The 22,884-nt window shown below is 52.0% G+C and overlaps 1 protein-coding gene and 1 long non-coding RNA gene across 3 annotated transcripts in view; both read left to right on the top strand.

The window, feature by feature from the left end:
- The window catches only part of SLC38A3 (solute carrier family 38 member 3), an 81,255-nt gene extending 67,374 nt beyond the window's left edge, over positions 1-13,881 (top strand). For both annotated transcript variants that reach the window (XM_006023744.3, XM_025204333.1), the window contains 9 exons: positions 1,651-1,733; positions 2,360-2,418; positions 4,776-4,949; positions 6,244-6,323; positions 7,388-7,488; positions 8,036-8,160; positions 8,641-8,785; positions 10,564-10,667; positions 11,159-13,881. In XM_006023744.3, coding sequence (XP_006023806.2) covers positions 1,651-1,733; positions 2,360-2,418; positions 4,776-4,949; positions 6,244-6,323; positions 7,388-7,488; positions 8,036-8,160; positions 8,641-8,785; positions 10,564-10,667; positions 11,159-11,263 — 976 coding nt within the window. In that variant the 3' untranslated portion in view covers positions 11,264-13,881. The remainder of the gene's footprint in view (positions 1-1,650; positions 1,734-2,359; positions 2,419-4,775; positions 4,950-6,243; positions 6,324-7,387; positions 7,489-8,035; positions 8,161-8,640; positions 8,786-10,563; positions 10,668-11,158) is intronic.
- A 1,045-nt stretch (positions 13,882-14,926) lies between these two features.
- LOC112550322 lies at positions 14,927-22,781 on the top strand. The gene is made up of 3 exons (XR_003094103.1): positions 14,927-20,856; positions 21,798-21,899; positions 22,029-22,781. It is a non-coding gene; the product is annotated as an uncharacterized LOC112550322 (long non-coding RNA).
- The last annotated feature ends 103 nt before the right edge of the window (positions 22,782-22,884 follow it).

Genomic DNA, 22,884 nt, shown 5'->3' with positions numbered 1-22,884 from the left:
TGGCTAATGGCTGCCCTTCTTCCTGGCCCAGGCCTTTTTATCCCCTCTCTGACCTCAGCAGCCCGGTCCAATCGAAGCTGCCAATACTGGCCACAAGCCGACCAATCTACCAAGCATCCCTGGCTACCTGGGCCCGTGCGCAGGGCCGGGCTTTCCCCCACTGCCCAGGTGACCAGAGCATTCAGGCACCAGGCTTTTGTCATGTAGACAAGGTGGGAGATCCCCGCCCTGAGGGATTCAACAGCAGCCTCTCAGGCTGGCAGAGACAGGTCTCTGGAGAGGGGCACCGACGGTGGCATTTCTGCCACACTGCTCACCCAGTGAGTCAGCTGCCCAGCCTGGAGTTGCACCCAAATCTCCTGCATCCCAACCCAGTGCCTTAGCTCTGAAACCCAGGCCCTCTAGCCAGGAAGAAGGTGACAGCAAAAGTAACAGCAGGGATCAGTCTGTGCTCTTTCCTCCCCCATCTGTCGTAGCCACAATCCTTAGTGATTTCCTCTCTTCCGCCTTATTGCCTGTGCATTTTCTCCATGGCCCCCTCCCCACCCCCTCCTCCCAGCAGCTCTATGCTGCTTAATGTCACCGCAGCAGCTGCAGATCTGGCTTCTGGCCAGTCAGCTCATCATTTGGATTTAGCGGCATTAAGTCACTACTATTTTAGATGGATGCTAGTACTGAATAAGCCTTCGGCACAGGATTAAACCAGAGTGAACTTCCAATCCCTGCTTCCTTGTTTCCCCTTCAGAACAACCTTTCTGGAGGCCTGTGAAGACTCTGTGCTGGGCTCACACGTGCCTTGTTTGGAGTAGGGGGAGTGGCTCTGGAGAGTCAGAGGTGCTGGTCTGCAAAGGATTAACTCTCTGGGGAGTGCTCTGACTGACACCTGACTGAAGGGGATGAGATAGATATGCAGGACAGGGTCTGAGGATGTGGCCATCCAGGACATGCAGATGGACACACTCGCTTCTGAAACCACCCCCAGAGGCTTTCCTGCAGAGACTGCTGTCCTGAGAAACATGGGGAGGCTAGTGCTGAGCTCCAGGCATGTCAGAGCCAGACAAGGGCTTTCAAAAGCCCTCAACAGCTGTAATGTTCCCTGCACAAAGGTGTTACTATCCCTGGGCCCTGCTGAGCTTGGCAGCTTCAGAAAGGGGAGTAGGATGGGGATTGTGGCTTGAGAAGAAGCTGCAGGCGAGGGCCTTCCCAAGGGAGGAGAGGCAGGGAGGGGCTGGGAATGTGGGGCCTCTGCTGGTTTCTCAAGCAGACTAGCTCTCCCCAGAGCCTGCAGTGTCAGATTGAAGCCTACATGGGCACTACGGTCTGTGAAAGGGGCTGGAGGTCATGCACTGCATCAGGTGCTCCCTCTGAGCAAGCCAGCTGGGCCCAAGAACAGCTAGCGTTGATGTGGGTACCAGTGCCGTGTCAGAGGCCTGAGGAAGGCGCAAGTGGGAACCTTGATTTTACTGCCAGGGATCCCCAGCCCCAGCAGTGTGGGGGGCCACATACTACCCTTTCTCCTGCTGCTCCTGGCACTGCAACAGGGTCCCCACTTGTCCTGCCACTCTCTCCTGCCAGCCACTGCACTGGGGTCCCCTCTTTCTTGGCCTCCAAGTGCAGCAGAGGTGTAACCCAGCCTGTTTCTGTTTCCAGGGACTGGTACATGAACGGGAACTACCTGGTGATCCTTGTCTCTGTCACCATCATTCTGCCTCTGGCCCTCATGAAGCAACTCGGTAAGTCGCCCCGTGCATGGGCCTATCCCAGTAGTAGGATGAGGAGAAAGTATCCCCCAGGGAACTGGCCAAGGGATGATGTTTTGTGTGGCAAGGAGGGTGCACAGAGCTGCCACAGTGGATAGGGAGCAAGGCATGACAGGGAGCAGGAAAGCAGGACCTGGAGCCCCTTTGCCAGCCAAGGGGGCCATCCTCTACCCCATGTAGGAGGGGTCAAGGCCCCAAAGGGATGACATCATAACAGCCCTGCTTCACCCCAGCAGGCAACTGTGCCCCCTCCCCATATCAGCTCTGAGTTGCTCCCCAGCCATCCTGGATCTCCCTGACACCCATGAAACAGCCATCCAAGCCCTGTGCCCATGGGGTTGTCCAACTGTCTCACCGTCCCACCCCAGAGACTGCTGCCTGTTGGCCGCAACTCCCTTACCACCCACCTCAGCCACGGCAGAGGCTGTCTCCAGGGTGGGCTGGTGAGTCCCACCAACTGGGGACAGGCCTCCAGAGTCATAGTCAAGCTCCTTGGAGGGTAGGGTGCTGGGACATCCCAGTGGCCTCTTCCCTGTGTAAAGCACTGCCCAGCTAATAGCTCCTCCCATGCCCACCCATGTGCTGTCCTCTCTTTCCAGGCTATCTGGGTTATGCCAGTGGATTCTCTCTCAGCTGCATGGTCTTCTTCCTCATTTCGGTGAGTCAGTGGCAGGAGTTGGGATTGGGGACTGGTTACCTGGATAGGTACCAGGCCACACCATGGACACACTGTGCACCCCTCTTGCTGCTCTGGTGGGAATCTGCACCTCCCCCTGCTCCCCGAGAGATCTCAGTGTGCCTGCCCAGGGTGCCTCCCTTCATCCCAGCTCCAGGGATCCCCCTCCCACACCCACCATGGTTGCCCACTGAGCCACAGCACCTGCAGTAGGGGCCCTTTTCCCTCATATGCTGCCACCTCTGGCACTGATTCCATGATGGAACTGGGGCCTTGTCTCTCAAGGGGCAGCACCCCTTGCCTGTCCATCCTGGCACCTTCATCTCACCAGTGGTGATGACTGGGAGCTCCTGGGCTCTGTGATGGGGCTGCCAGTGAGGGTCTGACACAGGGATAATGGGTGAGCAGGCTAAGTGGCACTGAAGTGGCTCTGAAGAGGAGGAGAGGGCAGGGGGAGAGACTGGTCCCACTGTGATGACAGCCCAATGCGACTGGAGCCTGTCCTGTGACCGTTTCTGTCCTGCATGCCATGGTCAGTCTTGTTTCAGCTACATGTGGGTAGAGACTAGCAGGTGTCTGAGCTACCAGCACTGGGACCTCTGTTGGGTTGCGACCTGGACTGACACTTTTAGGGAACTGGGCTTCAAGTTGACACAGCTCACATGTAGGAGGACTGTGAACCCCTCCCTCTGCTAATGGCTGGACACTGACATGCAGTGGGCCTATTGGAGCTGGCAGAGCTGGGAATCTGCTCCAGGGAGCGGATCTCAGGGCTGGGATATCAACAGACTGTGGGTTGGGACTGTATTAGCAGGGCTGAGGGGCTCGTAGTAGGGGGCTGTGTATAGGGAATGAGGGTGTCGCAGAGGTGAGGCAGAAGCCTGCACACTGGGTCTGTCACTCTCCCATCTTCTTCAGACTCAGCCTGTTTCTTCCTGTTGTAGCCGATGCTGTCTAGCCAGGAGGGCACTGCTGTGAGATGTGCTCTGCCTCTGAGACATCCACTCAGGCCCTCGTGCTCCCACAGAGCTGGCTGGAGGTTTGCTATTGGTTTCAGCAAGAGCAGGACAGGGCCTGGCAGCTCAGCACCTGCTTCAGTCGCCCCAGCCAAAACACACTGCCGAGGCCTAAGCCCTTCCTGCTGGGGCTTGGTGCTGGCAGGGGGTGCAGCCTGGGGGAAGTGTCTCCTCCGGCCCACAGAGGGGAAAAGGATCAGCAGGGCTCAATCTGGCTGAGCCTGGCTCTAGGGGGTTGCACAGTTCATGCCTTGCTGGGCTGTCAGCTCAATAGGAGCAGACACCCCAGCTAGTTCAGCAGCCCACAGGGAAGCTGCCACCCAGCTTGTCAGGACTGCTGTTTTATTTCTGGCTGAAGAGTCCCAGCAGGTGGGGGATGGGCCATGGGCCGGGGCAGGGAAAGCAAAACATACACACATGTGCTGACACGTGCAGATACTTGCACAGCCAGGGCCTCCAGGCACACGTGAGCACGTGTGCAGGCACACACACACTTGAGATGGCCAGGCATCTCACCACCTGACAGCGAGTGCTGAAAGTGCTGGGTGGGTCAAAGGCCTGGATGGGATCTGAGTCATTTTCTTCCCTGGCGCACGGGCAGGTGTTCAGGGCTGGAGTCCTCATGCTGCAGCAGAGACCCACACTGAGCCCCAATCAGAAAGTGCCTTTCACTCTCCCAGCTGATCTGTGAAGGGGAGAGGGCAGCATCAGTGAGATGCTCCAGATCCTGCTGGGATCCTTAGGCAGGGCAGTGAATGGGCACACACAGCAGCACCGGGACCAGAAAGATATAACACCTTGAGCTCTGAGCAGTGTTCCCTCTAAGCTGTGTGGTGTGTGCAACCACGCAGGCGCACCTGGCAGCGCAGCATAAACATGTCTGCGCAGCCACGCATGCCACGCAGCTTAGAGGGAACGCTGGCTCTGAGGCGGCATCAGGCATGGCAGATTCCCAGGATCTGGAGGGAAACACCCACCTCATGGGCAGGCAAGGGCCATCTTGATTCGGAGGCCATGATCATTAGGCAGGGTGAGAGCTCAGAGACTGCAGTCTGTTCAGAGTTTTCCATCCAGGCAAATCTGGGCCATGAGGCAAGCCTGGCTGAGAAGCCAGTGAGAAAGGGGGACAAGCCACTCCCCTGCTCTGCTGCTCTGAGCTGCTAGACTGAATGGGGAATCTCGTCTGGCCCTGGCTGGGGAGAGGTTACTTATGCACCCCTGTGGTCTCTTTCACCTTGGGCTTCCGGAGGCTGAGGCTGGTGGGTGTGTGAGGCTGGTGGGGTCAGGAGCTGACTGAGTTTCTATTCCTCTCCCTCCTGCCAGGTCATCTACAAGAGATTCCAGATCCCCTGTCCGCTCCCCGAGAAGGACATCAATGGCACCAGCAACTTCAGCTACACACTGGTCAGCACCAGTGACTACCAGAATGGCTACACGCCCCTCCAGCATGTCAATGAAGGCACCTGCTCCCCCCGGTTCTTCACACTCAACTCCCAGGTATGGTTCAGTCTCTTGCCTGGCCTTTCAATTAATTCATCACACTAGGGTTGAAGCAGTAATTTCATCCAGAAAAAGGCTGTGCCAGCAACTAGCTAGCAGCCTGAGAGCCTGTCTTCTGCCTGGAAGCAGGAGCACATAGCACCTGCCCTCACCTATGAGGGAGAGGGTTCAAGTGGAAAGACTGCAGGGTCCAGAATGCTGCGCTGCTTCTTGACCAGCGTTGCAGTGAAATTGTGTGCATGTGCACATGTGTGTGTACATGTACCTTCATGCATGCACTCACATGCTTTTGCTGTTAGTCAAGAAAGAGCATGGCATTCTGAGACTTGTAGTCTCCCTTGTTGTTGTTATTTAGATTTATATTCCACCCTATCCAGAACATGTTACTCACCCCCATAAATACACAAGTGCATATATATATGCCACTGGGATCAGTAACATTGCTTTTAGGGTCTTGTATTCTCTGTAATGAGCACATAGTACATATATTATGCTCTTATGCCTTATAAAAGCATGTGCCGTATAATATGTATTGTATGATATATTATCATACAGTGTTATGTTGTATGAAATGTATGTTATATGATACACACAACCCACATATGCTGCTCAGTTCAAGGAACATTGCATTCTAGGGCCCATAATCTCTGGTCACACTGTTTCACACACACTTGGGTGCACACATGCACACACCCACACAGACCAAGAAGTAGCACTGCAGTTGGTACTGTTTGCACACAGTGTCCTCCTGATGCTGAACCAAGCAAGTGCTCTGAGCACACCAGGCAGGAGGAATTCACACTATTCACTCTGAACTACTATGAGAAAGCTTCGGAAGCTGACCCTCAAAAGTTCTTGGTGTAAAAATCAAAAGGGTCACAAAACTACAACCCTTGGGTTTGCTTTCTTTGTCTCTTGGGATCTGAACCCTAGCTCACACTTTAGTCACATCAACCTGCTTTTGCCTATGATCACTACAGCTAGAAATCTGCCCTTATACTTTAAATGATAGTTGATTGTCTCACCTGGTCCTGTGACTCCTGGAGGTGGAGCTTCAGAAAAACCACCATATAGAGTGGGGTTCATGATCAGCAGGAGAGCGCAGTCACTGCTGCAATGACTGGAACTAGCCTGGGTTCTGGAGAGCTCCCCCACCCCTGGACCAAGCACCCAGCTACAGGGATCCAGGCCAGTGTGCAGTGGGCAGGCTGACTGCCCAGGGTCACTCTCTGACAGGGGCCTGACACTGTTAGCTCACACCCACCCCACTTAGCTTTGATGTCTCTTGCAGACGGCCTACACCATCCCCATCATGGCGTTTGCCTTCGTGTGCCACCCTGAGGTGCTGCCCATCTACACAGAGCTAATAAAGTGAGTATGGCCAGACTGCTATGTGGCATGGCTATGGCACTGCATCAGGGTGCCAGGGGTCAGAGACAGGCAGATGGGACAGTCTCAAGTGTGCCCTGTCCCACAGTAGGACCTGAAGGTGGCAAGGCTCCACTAGAGGCAATGGGGGAGGCCTCCAGGGTTATTTCTGTGCGTCTGGGATGAGGATTTGGCCCCAAGATGTGTTCTTCCCTCTCAGGATGGGCAGGGTGACCGTGTCAGGTGGCTGTGTCAAATGCCTGCATGGGAGCAGCCATTATGGGAGCCACTGCTGTGATTGCCCTTCATTACCCTAGGACTCACAGAGCTCAGAGGCTGTCTTGGGGGCACAGGTGTCCCTTAAGTGGCATTGCAAGGGGGTGCCTTGAGTCCAAGCCAGTGGTTCCTGGGGGCCCCTCAGAGCCAGCTCTGTGACTCATGACCCCATCCTACCCACTCTGTGGTGACAGGTCTGTGCAGGCAACGACCCATCCACCCTCTGCCCATTGAAAGGCTGGCCCTGACAGGGCAGCTTGTATAACTGTTGGCAAAAGGCCTCCGTGGTGCAATGCCGACACTGTCACACCAAAGCTAGATCTGGCTCTGCATCTCCTTCAGTTCCTGAGGTGCCCCTGCCAATACTTGGTATGCCAGGATGGGGGGATGGGAAGCATGGTGCTCACTGCCAGCCAAACTTGTCTTTGGCTTGTCCAGTCAGCACTACTGAGCACAAATGGGTAGGATCTAGCACAACTGGCTTGGCAGTTGGCGTATAACCCTCACCCTTGTTATCAACAGGAACCCAGGATTTGCACCTTACTTTGGCATTCAGAGGCCACAGGTGGCAAATAGGCACTGGGAGTCCTGGCCACTAGGCTTGGTCATATTGATTCGTGGGTGAGGGTGTAGCTATCATTCAGGTAAATGAAAGAGGCCAAGCCAGGGGTCCTGGTCCAGGAAAGCCTGAGAGCAAACTGGGAGGGGTGGAGGCCAGAGGAAACTCAGTCTACCCTGACCTGTACCTTGAAGGGACCAAAAAGTCTAACCTTGCTCTGGACATGTTTCAGCCCCTCAAAGAAAAAGATGCAGTGCATCTCCAACATCTCCATCACCGTCATGTACCTCATGTACTTCCTGGCTGCCCTCTTTGGCTACCTCACTTTCTATGGTAAGATCTTTCGGTAACAAAGTCTGGGGAGAGGGGTGGTGCTCCCTGCCTATGAAAGAGGAAACCTCTAACTTCAGCATGTTTGCCCTCATGAGGCTCTGCGTGGTGGCCCTCCCCAAGGCACTCCCTTGACATCAGACTCAGTCATCTCCTGCACTCAAGGCCTGAGCTCAGGATCATTGGTTCCACTTGTTTGGTTCAGAAAGCTGCATGCCCTCCTACCACAGCTGTCAGGCTGATGGATAGAGCTGTAGTGCATGGGGTTGACCCAGTCATGGGGCTGCCTGATGCTGATTCAGTCACTCACCAAATGCAGCCATGTTTGGGCACATGTTGAGTCCTTCCTGTGCTGTTGTACTTGGCTGGACCCAGTGGGTTCCTCTTATCTGACACTGGAACAGGCCATGACAGAAGTACATTGGCCAACTCTCGCTCTGGGCAGTGGTTTCCCTTTGACGTGGGCCTGATCCTGGTGGGAGTGGGGAAACTGCAAGCCCCCTGGGGCACAAGGAATGCTTGACAGTGAGGTTTGTGCTGGCACCTGTAGGCCATGTGGAGTCAGAGCTGCTGCACACCTACAACAGTGTAGACCCTTTCGACATCCTGATCCTGTGTGTGCGTGTGGCTGTGCTGACTGCTGTGACGCTGACCGTGCCCATTGTGCTCTTCCCGGTAAGTAATGCCAGCCATGGGCCCCAGGGCTGGGCAGCACAATGCAGGGCCTTTCATTTGCACATTGCTGAGCCATGTCCTGCTTCAGAGGGTGTTCCCCCATCCAACAGCAACTCTGGTGCCTTGACCATGTCATCTGCATGGGCAGTGTTGGCATAAACTGGTTCCCCCATCAGTGGTCCCATCAAATAAACCTGAGACCAGATGGACCTTGGAGAATGAACTCTGACCCCAGGGAGTGGCACATTCTGAACCCCTGGTATCATGTGAACTTCCCTCCCTGCTGGATGTTTCCCTAGGATAGTCTGAACCTGCCCGTGGCTTCAGTGTAAGTGGGTGGGAAATGGAGATGGCTCGGAAGGGACATTCACACAACTGGGGGAAAGAGAGCAGGACCAGGAGTGACCACTGGCACAATCTGGTTCTGAAGGGTATGGTGAAAGCTGGCACATGGGCAAGCTCTGACCTTTTCCCCTGCAGGTGCGGCGTGCCATCCAGCAAATGCTTTTCCAAGGCAAGGACTTCAGCTGGATCCGCCACATTGTGATCGCCATTGTCCTGCTCACCTCCATCAACCTGCTAGTCATTTTTGCCCCCTCCATCCTAGGCATCTTTGGCATGATCGGTGAGTCTCTCCTCCCTGCCACCTAGCATGTAAGCCTCCCCAGGCTTTCCTAGAGTGCTGTGGAGCTCCAGGAAAGGCAGCACATTGGGACCCCCCTCATGAGCCCAGTACCCACAGAGCCCCAGCTTGTGCCTGAGATCCTAGCCTAAAATCCCCATAGCATTTTCCATCCCAGGTTCTTTCAGACAGTGCTTCCATACTAAGCTCAGCACTCACCAACAGACCAGCACCTGAGTTTGACCAGTCCATATAACAGTGGTTCTCAACCTCATTAGACTCAAGGCACCCCTCGGAAAATGCCCTCTCTGAGCTTTCATTTGTGTTTTGACTACAGAAAAATACTAGAGCAACTCTTCTGTTGTAAAGAACTCAGAAAGACCACAGCAGGTCAGAACGCTTTTGATGTTCTGGATTCCTGCTTGAAATCTGTGGGTTTATTTTGTGAATCATGTGTAAGTGTTCCACGCCAAACAGGCTTATATTGCACAGTACCTCATGGCACCCTTAAAAAGGTCTCATGGTGCCCCAGATACTTTGGTTGAGAATCACTGACACATCTTCAAAGCTGGATGCATATTGGTGACATAAATGCTGCTGGTGACATGTTACTGTTTTTCCTAGAAAAGAGCCTGATTATCCCCAGATCTTCTCAGGAAATGCTTCTTGCTCCTCTTTCCTTCCTAATGTTCTTGATCTACTTTTTTGCTTAACACTAATGGGAGAATTTCATGCTGGGTCAAATTGGAAGATTCCCAGCCCCATAATGCAAAATCCTTGGTCGCTGGTGAGACCAGAGTGCATAGCAGGCTTCCCCATGTGCTGGAGGAACCTGCTGGCTTTCCTGTACATGTGGGATTTAATCCTCTCCAATATGGGATGACTCCTGTTGGACAGGCAGACCCTGATACATAGACAAGCACAGTGATTTCCCTAAGACTGTAAAGTGAGTCAGTGGCTGAAGTGGGACTAGAAAGCAGGACTTACTAGCTGTGGCGGAAGGGCAGCCAGGCACCACAGCTCACAATTTCCTGTCCCTCCTGCTCTTGGTGAGCAGGTGAGGCAGGGTGGGCTCAGGGCTTGGACCCCGAGACTGGTGCTCTGGGTTGTAATTTTGGCTCTGCCACTGATCCGCTGGGCGACCTTGAGAAACTCACTGCCTCATTGTGCCTCAGATTCCCTTCCCAACTCTCACCCAGTTGGACTGTAAGCTGTTCAGGGTGGGGGCAGGGGCTGTGCCTCACCTGCTGGGGCTGTCTTAATACCAATGGCTGAGGTTTGTGAGATTGCCTTGCCCCCAGGGGCTGCCATGACTGACTGAGGGGGTGAAGGGATCCATCCCACACTGCTGACTCCTCAAGCTGACCACTCGCTCGTTCTTTTGGTAGAGTGGTTTTAGTCCACCTGTCCCAGGGCTCTGGAGCCCAGTACTTGTGTGTCTGTTGTCCTGAGGACCAGGGTCAAAGCTGCAGCCTGGTGCCTTTCTTCTTTGTTTGCAGCACAAGGGGAGCAGGAGGGTAAAAGGGGGTTGTTTTTGCTGTCCTCCCGTTAGTTTTCTGCTTTTTTAACTCTTGAGGCTGGGTCCCTGGAAGGATGTGGCTGCCCCTGCAGGTGGGTGCAGGTCTCAGAATCCTGCAGGATGTCTTGATTTCCAGGAGAGCTAAATGAGGTCTGGAGGGGGACTCTGCTCTAGTGCCAGTGCCCAGCAAAGGACTGGGCTCCAGGTGAAGTGACTCTGGAGGAAAGCCTGCCCACATTCACTCCTTCCCAATGTTCTCCAGGTGCAACATCGGCCCCCTGCCTGATCTTCATCTTCCCTGCTATCTTCTACATCCGCATCATGCCCAAGGACAAGGAGCCCATGAAGTCCACCCCCAAGATCCTGGTACGTCTTCTGCACCTGAGCTGGCTTAAGCAGAGGGGACCCCATTGGGTTCTGTGGGCTGTGGGAGATGAATCATGCTCCTGTTGGCTCTGGTGGGAGTAGCAGAGGGTCGAAGTCCATAAGAGCAGCATCTGATGTGGGTGGCCCTGTGGGGGGGAGATAATTGTTTAGGGTTATCTACATACATTTCAGAGCTGCTGCCACAACTATAGCAGCAGAGACCCTAGTGGAGTTGCCATGTATGGCAGCAGAAGGGGTTTTCCTTCCACTTCCCTGAAACCAGCCAGGCCAGTAGAAGCCCTTCCTGTGCACAGAACTACATCCAGTGGGTTGGGTTTGCCATCAGAGGCACTGCAGCTAGGGGCACAGTGATCATGATCAGTGATACAGTGTAACCCCTCCTAAGTTCAGGAGAGGTGGAGCTTTGTGTCTGGAGGAGGGAGGGGTCCAGGTGAGCAGTTCCTGAGGTGCTTGTCTATCTCTCCATGCAGGCAGCCTGCTTTGCGTGCCTTGGCGTACTTTTCATGATCATGAGCCTCAGCTTCATCATCATTGACTGGGCAACAGGAGGTGGCAAGAGCGGCGGCAGTCACTAACCAGCCCTAGAGCCTATGCCAGCTTTGCACCATGGATCAGCGCCCTGGGAGAAGCAGCTGGCTTTGATATACTTCCCTTCCCCTGCCCCACTGCTAGTACTGTACGGTGTCCCAGCCCATATGCCAACGCTGAGCCATGCTGCCAGCCAGGGATGCACTTGGGGCCCTCTGTCTTTATTGTAATTTCCTGATTGCAGGATCATTCAGTCCAGTCGTATCCAGTGACCCTCACACGGGGGATCAAAGCAATCCCATGGAAGTGGGGACAGCCATGCTGGGTGTGTCTGGGCCTCCAGAGACAATGCCCTTTGTGTGTAAGACGAGTGCCAAGGGAGTGGAAAATCAGAAGCCAGAGGGAGGAGAGGATGCAGGGTCTAGTGGCTACAGCCTTTGACCAGCTCGGTGACCTTGGGCAAGTCTCCACAACTCTCCATGCCTCAGTTTCCCCATCTGTAAAATGGGGATAATAATACTTCCCTACCTCACCAGGAGCTGGCTGTGAGACTAACCTCATCCAAGTTTTTATGTGGAGTGTCTGGTGATTTTGGACACCTAGGAGGGCAAAGTGTTATTATAGATTGGCTGCAAACAGGAACCGAAGGCTGCTGAGCAGGAAGGGACACATGAAGCAGACAGAGAGTACTTCCTGTCAGCAAGCACCTCCTAGGCAAAAAGAAATGAAAAGGGGTGGGGCCTGAATTTGCAGCAGTGTCACTTCCTGCTTCTCATTTTTCTTTTCCTGAGCTTTCTTGTCCCTTCCACAGGGATGCACAGCCATATAAAGACATTCAGAGCCTGATGATCAATGTCACCTTTAAGGGCAGAGGGAGGGGCAACCTCATGCTCTGGGTGATGTCCAGCTGGTCTGACTCACTTGTGATCGCCATGCTGCTGCATTTGACCTGGTCGTGCATTTCTTTGCTGATGCCCACAGCCATGACTTCATAAGCATGTGTCCATGCTGAGAGGAGGATTGCTGAGTGGAGGGCAACGGGTTACACTAATGGGAAAGGAGGCAGAGTGCTAAGGTTCAAGAAGGGAAGATCAGGTGATGAGTCCCAGTTGCCTCTGTCCTCTTTCCAGATTAGCTGGATGCCAAGTTTGGACTTTGGAGCAGACTTGTGGGGTGGGGACATCCCCATGAGAACAGGTCACACACTGCATGCTCTGCAGTGCTCAGCACTGCCCTAGGCTGGCCAGTTTGAGGGAAGCAGGAGCTGCAACTCCAGACCTTTCCTGTCTGCCCCTTTCTTCTCTTCCTGGTCCAACCTCAAGCTTGGTCTGGAGAAGGGATGGGAGGGAGAGGCCCTGTCAATAGCACTAACAGGGTGTCTCCACTGTCTTCCAGGGATAGGAATGAGAAGAGCTCCCTTGACGTCCTGTAGTGTCAGTGTCCCAAATACCTTTTCTTATCCTGGCATGCCTGGGCAGAGGCCTATCCCAGTCCAGATCTCAGCCCCAGGTGCTTATCCCAGCCAGGAGCCATGGTCCTTCCCATCCATCCACAATGGGAGCTCTCTCCTTTCCCTCCAGCACCAAGAGACATGTTACCATCACTTCCCCCTTCTCACCAGGGTTCCCTCACTTGGTAAAAGGGTGCCATGCCCCACTGGAAGTTGGCAGTGAATGCTGGGAAGTGTAGTCCCACCACTGAGTCCATATGGAAATCTAAACAGTGACTAAACTTGATTTACTGCTAATCTAAATAACTTAGTAGAATCTATGTTAATTTATTTTCTCTATGTCTATATGTGTGTGTGTGTGTGTGTGTGTGTGTGTGTTACTATTATTGTATTATTGACTTTACAGCTAGTGCCTAGGCTAAAAGGAGTCCTTTAATACCACAGTGACCAGAGGATGTGTGGAGAGCTTCCAATGGCATGAAACTCACTTGGCTGTCACCTTGAATTTGGGATGAATACATATGGCCCTTAGCAACCCCTTTTGCATAAAGTCAGTAGGATCTGTTTACTTAGACCTATCCTTGATTAGTCGTATTTATTAGATCTTCTTCAGCTCTCAAGTGGAAGGCATCCCACTAGGAATTATATCTGGATGCAAGGTCAGTCCAAGTTCAAGATGCCTGCTGAGGCTCCCTGCAACAAGCACTTCCTTCTGTAAGTAGCCTGTATCTGGTTGACTGAGGAGATGGGAAAACAGAACCATACAACTCCTTAGGCTGTTTTTGGACATGTGGGAAATATGGGGCTTTCACACCACACCCCACCCCACCCCACATCTGGAAACAGCCCTGGGCACTAGCAAAGGTTTAACTGCAATAGTATTGGGGTAACATAGTATTGGGGTAACCATGTTAATAGCTTTTATTTATGCAGAAAAATATCATATTGTTTTAGCTTTTAGTATGCAGAAAACTGTGTAGTTGAAACAGGCCATGCTAGTAATAATCATTGTTGGGCTAAACTTGAGAGCAAGCTGGCAAAAAGGTGTAAACTATTTTTAGCAAGGAATGCAATGAAGAGGAATAGAATAACAGAAAATTAGGGTTGGAAGGGGCCTCAGAAGGTCGTCTAGCCCAACCCCCTGCTCAAAGCAGGACCATCCCCAACTAGATCATCCCAGCGAAGACTTTGTCTAGCTGGGTATTAAAAACCTCCAAGAATGGAGATTCCACAACATCTCTGGGGAACCTGTTCCGTGCTTTACTACCCTCCTCATGATTTTTTTCCCCCTAATATCTAACCTGAACTTCTCTTGCTGCAACGTGAGACCATTGCTCCTTGTTCTGTCATCTGTCACCACTGGGAGCAGTCTAGCTCCATCCTCTTTGGAACCACCCCTCAGGTAGTTGAAGGTTGCTATTAAATGCACTCTCAGACTTCTCTTCTCCAGACTAAATAAGCCCAGTTCCCTCAGCCTCTCCTCATACATTATGTGTCCCAACCTCCTAACCATTTTCATTTCCTTTCACTGGACTCTTTCCAGTTTGCCCACAACCTTTCTGTAGTGGAGGGCCCAAAATTGGACACGGGACTCCAGATGCAGCTTCACCAGTGCTGAATAGAGGGGAAGAATCACTTCCCTCAATCTGCTGTCAATGCTCCTACTAATGCAGCCCAGCATGCCATTAGCCTTCTTCGCAACAATGGCACACTATTGGCTCATATTCAGCTTATTGCCCACTGTGACCCACAGGTCCTTTTCTGCAACTGCTGCTTAATCAGTTGGTTCCCAGCCTGTATCAGTGAATGGGATCATTCCATACTAAGTGCAGAACTTTGCATTTACTTATTGAACCTCATGAGATTTCTTTTGGTCCAATCCTCCAATTTGTTGAGGTCTCTCTGAATCCTAGCCCTACTCTCCAGTGTATCTACTACTCCTCCCAGCTTGGTGTCATCTTCAAACTTGCTGAGGGTGCACTCCATCCTGTCTTCTAGGTCAGTGCTTCTCAAAGTGGTGGTCCGTGGACCAGTGCCAGTCCACGAGCCACCGGTTGCCAGTCTGCAGCGAGTTACCAGGAAAGAAAAATATATTCGCCGGTCCGCAGCGAGTTGCCAGGAAAGAAAGAAATATATTTTCAGAAGCATAACATTGATATGTCATAGCGCCACAGTTTGTACGTTCCAACACTCCAGGTGATGTCACGTCATGCAAGGTGAGGAAACAGAAAGAAACAACTGGTCGTACATTTGTGTAGCGCTGTTACACGCAGTTGCTGCCACCGGCTGAACCAGGCACCAGTCCCTGGCCCACTGGAAAAAAAATTGCCGGTCCGCCACATCAGATAGTTTGAGAAGCACTGTTCTAGGTCATTGATGAAAACTTTGTACAAAACCGGTCCCAGGACCGACTCCTGAGGCACTCCACTTGATACCACCTGCCAACTAGACATTGAGACATTGATTACTACCCTTTGAGCCCAATGATCCAGTCAGTTTTCTGTCTACCTTACAGTGTATTAATTTAACCGTACTTCCTTAGTTTAGGTATGTATCCATCTAATTGTGTTCAACCAGCAGTGTCTATTGATTCAAATCTTGCCCCCGACATTGAGATGGGGTTATACCAGTGGTTGCCCTTTTTTGTGGGGTAAGGCTCTCCAACAGGAATTGCTGGTTGAAGTCAATTAAGTCAGGATCTAGGGGCAGGGGCTCTGGACATGTAGGAGTCAGTCTTGCAGAAGTTTGACATCAATGAACTCAGAAGCTGTGTGCCTCTGTTAGCTGGTGGGGGACTCCAGCATTCAGATCTTCTTAAGCTGATTACAGAACTTGTGTGGTCCCAGACAGGTTTCCTCGCACTGGGGTTCAGCAAGGTAGATTTCTGAAGATGTTATGAACTCCCCCTGTCACCCTGTGGTTCACTCGCCTTTCTGGAAGCAGATGGTCTAATGAAGTGGTGCTCAATGTACGGCCTGCAGGCTGAGCTGGCCTACAGAGCTTTGATATCTAACCCACAGAACTGTGTCATCTTGTCTGTGGAGCTCCCCACAGGCCCAGAAATATGGCAGGGGGAGCAGTGGTAGCATTAATTGCTCCCCAAACCTTGGCCATTAACACTGCCACCATCCCCCCGCAACCAAATTTCTGGAGCTGTGAAGAGTCCCAAGAGCCAGATGATATGGCTCCATGTACTAGGTCACGTCAGTGCACAGGGTCAGCTCATGGCCAGAGCCAGCATATAGAGTTGGGTTGGTACGTGGGTTCAAGGCATGGTTGGACCTGATGTGTGGTGTTGGGCCAACATGCAGAATTGTTCTGCAGTCAGCTCCAATGCACCAGGCTGCATCTGCAAACCAACCCCATGCATGGATCTGATGCTCTGGATAACATCCATGTGCCAGCCCCATGCTGGACCCAGGCCATGGACTGACCCTGCATGTGGGACTGAACCAGTTGTATGCTACTCATACAGCTGTAAGGCCAGGTAGGTTGAGCACAGATCCAGTGCAATATCTGTCTGGCAGTGCTCTCGCAATCCCCACAGATTCCCCCAGGAGGTGGGTGGTGCATGCTGGGCCTCTCCTGGCCAACCCTGGCTAATTGGCTCCCCCAGCTCTTCCATGTATGTTGCTGAAGCTTGTTTTAAGAGCCAGGGTGAATTGGCTATGTTCTAGAGCAGTGAGGGCCAACCTTTTGGGCAGCCATGCCACAAATTAAGGCACATACCCTCGCCAAGTGCCACTGATCCTTTTCCCTGCCTGATCTGCTGCTTTGCTTTTTGATCCCTGCCTTATCTGCCCCATGCTCCCTGCCCCCTCCCTGATCTGCCATGTGCCACAGACAGAGGTTGCTCATACTACTTGTGACACCTGCGCCACAGGTTGACCACCCCCATTCTAGATGGATATACCTTTCAGTAGACAGGCAGTGGCCTGTATTGGAGAGTGTGTGGTTTATTTTTTGAATGCCCTATGGGACAGGCTGTGGCATCACTCTGTGGCTCCCATGAATGTCAGGGCTCAGCATGGCCATTGCTTTCCATCCTGCTTGAATACATTTAAGGAAGTTACAGTCAAAGATAAAAGTAGGTCTCTTCCCATTAATGCCCTCCTTTTCAGACTTGGTGGCAGGCGTTCTGTGACTGATCAGGACTCCCTCTTGGGTGTGGTCATGTGGAGTAGGACACAGTGAGAGTGATGGATGAGAAACAGAGGGGATAGGGTGGATATGTACACAAGGAGTAGGGACATGGATCACACTGTATGAAATGATGGTAACTTCCCCATGGTAGTGCCCCTGATGACCATGGGGAAACACCTCTTAGTGCCAGCAACAGAGGAATTCCCATGTAGAGAGGTGACATGAAGTGCTGCTTTGCCTTGACCTCCCAGTTGGGCAAGCCATGGGCAATAGGAGAATATGGAGTTTGTTTCTCTTACTGAGAAACTCGAGTGCCTCAGTGTAAGACTTGAGTGGGTCCTAGGCACCGAAGTGCTTGTAAGGAATAATAGTGCCCTGTGAATCTCTGTGCCCAGCACTGTTAATTGTTGCCACCAGCAATGTCTCAGGAGTAGCTGGGTAATGCCCAATCCTCCACCCAAAGCAACTACTCCACTCAGTTCCCCAACAAGCTAGGGAACAAAAGGGTGTTGACAACAGTCCAAGAAACTCAGGCATCCCACGCAAGCTGGGAGTGGGGGGCTCTGAGCAGGCAGAGGCCAGTACATGATGCTAAGTGACTCCGGGCTGAGCCTGTCAGTGTGTTAGATGGTAGGGGCATAATATCCTAGTGAGAGAGGAGCCAGATGGGAAAGGTAAGGAAAGACCATGCTCTTGCCTTTTGCCTTCCCACTTGTCTCCTGGTTAGCTGCAGGGTCAAGAACAAACAAGCTAAATGTCCTGAGATTTGCATACTGGACCATACATTTAGGAAGGTATCCATTGATTTCAGTGGCACAGGAGCAGGCCTGATGGCACTGTTTTTCCCACCAGCACATGCATACACAGGTGAGCACAGAGTTCTTGCCTACTGGCAGGGATTCAACAGGATCCCTAGTGTTCTGTCTACCCCTTACCCTGGAATAAGACTGCCTGGCTCCCAAACCATATCCTTACATTTGAAAACACATCTCCACCTCTTGGCTTACACAGTCCATCTGTCCATCCCATCCCCACAAAGCTTCCCAGTTCCATGTGATCAGGAATCTTCAGGTTGTGCCAAAAGCCAGATGTTGACTTTTTTTTTTTGCTGTGTTGGGCACCTTCTGAATTTAAAAGGAGAGGAGAACTGGGGAGGGGGGTGGCACAGGAAACAAAATGTGAGTGGATATTTTTATGGCACTGTGATTAATGAAATAAATACAAGATTTCTTGGGTTAATACATGCAAATTAAGTAAATAAGAGACGTATTTTTTTATCCAGAGTGGTGCAGGCTGGAAAGCTTTTTATAAATACTGTATATAAGAGTAGATTTTTTTATGTATTCTGTGTTGCTCCTGGTAGCTCTGTATAGTGTATATATATATATTTCACACTGTTGATGGAGAGGGACCACTCTGCAAAATGACCTGCCCATGCTAAAGAGAATATATGACTAGAAAGGGAAGTCAGGCCTTTCTGTGGCCCAGTGGCTGCTGTAACAAGGGTTGGTAGACACAGGTGGGATGGTTCAGGTAGGACAGGCATCTATTTAGAATGGTTTAGGAACTGTGAATCCTGCATCTATGCAGGGATTTGAACTGGATGAACTTTGAGGTCCCTTCCAGTCCCAAAATTCAATTATTCTATTCATGGGTATAATTTTTGCTTAGGCTGTTAAAAACCAGCAGCATCAGCATTGTAATCCATGTTCTAGCTGACCACTGCAATAGGCTGTGGCTCAGGCCCCTACCTAAGAACAGGGGAGTTCAGGAGTCCAAGAAAAGATGGTAGCAAATTGAAAGGGTATCTTTTTAGGTAGCTTTAAGTAATCTCTGTGGGGACCCAGGCATGTGAGGGACTGAGTACTTGGACAAGGACCTTAGTAGCTAAGCTCAGGTCCCCCTGATTTTCCCAGCTCAGTTCAGTGGGGGTTTGCAGTGTGATGTGAATGCTTGTCTCTACCTGTTTGCTTCCCCAGTGGATGGCAAGTCAGGTATGGTGGTACCTCTCCATCTCCAGTAGAACCCGCTGTCTGTGAGGCAGCTCAGCAGGACAGGTGGCAGGTGGCAGGATTGGAGGATTTTGCTTTCCCTCTACATTTGGGACTCTCCTGCCTTCTGCCAGGCTGAACCGTTTGCGATATCTCTGTCCCCAAGCCTCTGTCGCCTTCAATGTTTGATGTGAAGGATGAGATAAGAGGGCAGGGCTGTGTTTCTGTGACATGTGGTAGGGCTAGGGGTCAGTTTTAAATTATATGTTGAAATTAGATCTATATTTGGAAAAGAAAGAAAAAACCCTTTTTAAACAACAATAAAGAAAACATGAAACTTCCATAGTCTTGCGTGTTTCCCTGACGTAGGCTGCTCAGCTCACAAGGCTAGGATGGGGGCTGCCTTTCAGAGGGATCAAATTGAAGCTCTCAGCCAGGATGAGCTGGTTTGGCTCCCCCTCATGGACACAATGCACCTTGTCTGAACTGGATACATGAACACTGGAAATGAAGGGATCGTCTCAGGACACCCATCTCTCACCCTGCTGGGAGTGGGGAGGGGCAAAGAGCTCTCAAGGCCCCTCTCTTTCATCCCTCTGCTGGCACAGAGAGAGGCTAGGCATAGGTATGGGGTGCTGGATGCCTCATAATTTGCAATGTACAGCAAATTACAATTTTCCCAGTACAGCTGGAAAGTGCTGGCCTCATCCAGAGGGGCAAGCAGCTGGTTCGTATTACTGCAGTGCACCAAGCCTACCATGATGTGTGGCAGATAGGAAGATCAGCACTTTTCTTCTGTTCTTGTGTCCCCATGGGAGAGGGGAAGGGACCCTGTTCCCAGCCTTCTGGAACGCTGCTGGATCATCCTGCACCCTCCCTCTTCCTCTGGCGAGGTCCAGCCCACAGCAAGGATCGTCCACCTGCAGCCCTGTGAGGAGAAAGGTCCCAAAACCAGTTGTTTGCACCATTCTCTACAGTGCAAAACAGCACCCTTTGTGCCGGGCACGGACAGTGGGGTTAGCTGTGACTCCTCTCCCAACTTGTCTTGCCTGACAGGACCCCCAGGTGTTTCTGCTTCAGTACAGAGCTGAGAACCAACTGCAGAACTGGGCTCCAGCTCTGGATGCCCAATACCCCTGACCCTCCTCCTCTATAAAATGCTCTGGTGTACATGGGGTAGGCCTGTGCCCATGGGAGGGCCAGCTGGGTGTAGTCTGTGAGAGTCCCTGAGAGGAGAATGGGCCTCAGCACTGCTTCCTGCCCCAACCAAAGTCTTTGTGCTGACTAGCAACCATAGCTCAGATTCCATGCTGGCCTCAGCCATGGAGGGAGCCCAGGCACATCAGTCGGTACTGGGTGGGGGCCCCTGCCTGGCAGCCCCTGTGCAACGTGCAGTGGCAGTAGCCAGTCTCCACTGAAGCTAGAGGGAAGCTGGGTGGGGTGGGCTCTGCTGAGAGAAGGAGGAACCCAATGCAGCGCCAGTGGCTATCAGGGCAAATGCCCACATGTTGCTGAGATGGGGGCACAGGGGAAGCGGGGAGATTGTATCATGATTTTGGGGGAGGGTCTGGCTTGGCTGCCCCAGCTGTGGGGGCCTTTTCTGGCCAGTGGAACGCTCCTCCCTGCCCTCACAGGAGCTGCTCTAATTAAAGCACCTGCAGCATCTCATGTATTCAGCATCCCACACTTCAAAATGGTGATGGGGGCCACTTTAACTAAAGCTGGTTCAACAAGCTTTAGTTAAAGCACTGCTGCCACCATTTCGAAGTGCAGGGACGCTGAACACACATGATGCCGAGGCTGCTGGAGTGTGCTAATCACTATGCTCTGGCAGACTTGATGAATCAAGTCTGCTCTGACACATCCTAATTTAAACACATCATAGCAGGTGTTGGGCACGTGTATAGGGTGGCTCCATTGCCCCCATCCCTCCCCCTCCAGCTCCACAGGCTGTGCTGAGTGAGCGAGGGGACGAAGAAAAGTGACCATGACTTGGTTAGGTGCAAAGCACAGAGGGAGACAGCTCTGGACTGAGGGTGACTGAAGCTGCCAGGAGGTATGTCTGGGACAGCGTAAGGGGTTTGGTGGCCTAGGAGGAAGTTCACTGGGGTCTGGCATCAGGAACCAGGCAGGGTTGTTTCTTACAGAACACTCCATACCACTTCCTTGGTTAAACACTGCTGTTCTTATTACTGCTGTTATTCTTCAATATGCTAATGATTTGTTCTAATTAATCAAGCCCCAGAACATGGATTAAACTGGGCAGAACATCACAACACAAGACTGCATTCCCCTCTTGCCTGCCCTCAGATCCCTCTGCCCCAGGAAAGGGCAAAGACCCTGTGATAGGCTATGCAAACCCCAATGCTGCCCAGGAAAGGGTTAGAGGGTCACTGTGGGCTCAGTTGGCTCTGGCCTGTTATACCTGCAACAAGTGTCATCTTGGAGAGATGGGTTTAAGGGCAGAGCCCAGCTCACAGGTGGTGAGGAGGGAATTAGAGTGGATCTGGAGGTTAGGGCAGATGGGCCTGGGTCTTCTGGAGGGGTTGTGTCCTGTCAGGGCCTCTGTGAAGCATGGCAGGCCTGGCTTGGGGCTGCAGCTGGGTTCATGGTTATGCCCCTCCTTGCTGACCCAGGGATAAGGCTAACTGCTGCAGGCAGAATATGCCCAAAGGGGTGGCAGACATAAAGATCTTCTGCTTTGTAAGCCCAGCTGGAGGCCCAGCAGTTTCCAGCCCTGAGCTCAGGGGCTGTCCTGTCACAGACCCCTAATGCAGGGGTGGCCTGTGAAGCTGCTGGTAGCATCTCCTCTGAACATGGTCCCTCTGCCTGCTGTGCCCACGTTAGTGCCGCAGGGAACTGCTACACTGCATGGCTAGCAAGGTAAGTTTCTGAAAACACCCCCTGCCAAGGAGAATCCCCAGGACTGCTGGAGAAAGGACAGGATACAGGTGCTTTAGTGGTAGCTACCAGGGTCACTCTAAGTATTTGTGACAGATGCTGACTGAGGGCCTGGCTGGGAATTGCTGTTGCCCTGCAAGCTGCCGGTTGAATGCCATTTGTTGATGTATGAGCATGTTGCACCCACCCAGCCCTCAGGTAAGTGGCCACATAAAGGACAGGGGAGGGGAACAGTAGTTTCTGGTGTGTAGCTATTGCTATTCATCTGTTGATCTTGCAGTCCTTTAGAAAGGGAGTCACTATTGTTCTTATTACCCCTTCTTACAGATGGGGAAGCAGAGGAACTGGGGCAGTGGCAGCTCCTGCCAAGAGATGAACCTAGATGAACCCTTATACGAAGGGGTACTTTCCACATCCGCTGGTGTACATTGAACATGCTTCATTAAAGCCTCCCTCCCCACTTCTTTGTTGATTCCTTTAAAGTGCTGTGTACACACACTGTGTCAGCCTAATTGCCACTAGTTTAGTCCTCATTAAATTCCTGGAACTGGGGCATGACAAAAAGTATTTTTGCCTCATTAGTAAGACTTTAAAAACAATGCCAATTGGGAGGGCTAGAGAGCACCAAAACAGAGAAAGGCCTCCATCCTACTTAGATCTGCATGCAATGATTGTCCTGGGTGCAATCTCTGTCATCTAGGTGGCCTGCAGTCCGATGGGACCTGGAACCTGAGCTCCCTGTGCTGTGCTGCCACATGTCAGGAATGAGATGTGGGACACATCGAAGGGATGGGAGGTACTTTTTCCCTACCGTGGCCCATCCTCCCTGCTAGGTCACTATAACAACTCCTCAAAATGGGGGAGAGCTCTTGGGCCTATCAAGGCCTCAGCAGTGAGACCCTTTAGGTAGCTAGTGCCCTCCCAGTGGGTTAGCTTGTCATGCTTGTGTCCTATAAATAGGCAAGGACATACAACTACCCCATGTCACAACCCAAAGTTGTGGATTTTTTAATTGTGTGTGCTTCGGCACCGCTAAATTATGTTCCCGCCGAATTGGAGATCTTTTGCACGACGGAGTGTTCTGTTGTTATGGAGAACCCACGTGCAGAAAAGTGTTTCCCGCCATTCTGTAGCCTTCTTTGCATTGTGCATTACTCTTGCATTACAGTGATGCACGCTGCAA

The sequence above is a fragment of the Alligator sinensis genome, unplaced genomic scaffold (assembly GCF_000455745.1).
Source record: "Alligator sinensis unplaced genomic scaffold, ASM45574v1 scaffold858_1, whole genome shotgun sequence".
Lineage (NCBI taxonomy): Eukaryota > Metazoa > Chordata > Crocodylia > Alligatoridae > Alligator > Alligator sinensis.
Note: the sequence above shows the minus strand (reverse complement) of the source record. Positions and strands in the feature narration are given on the sequence as shown.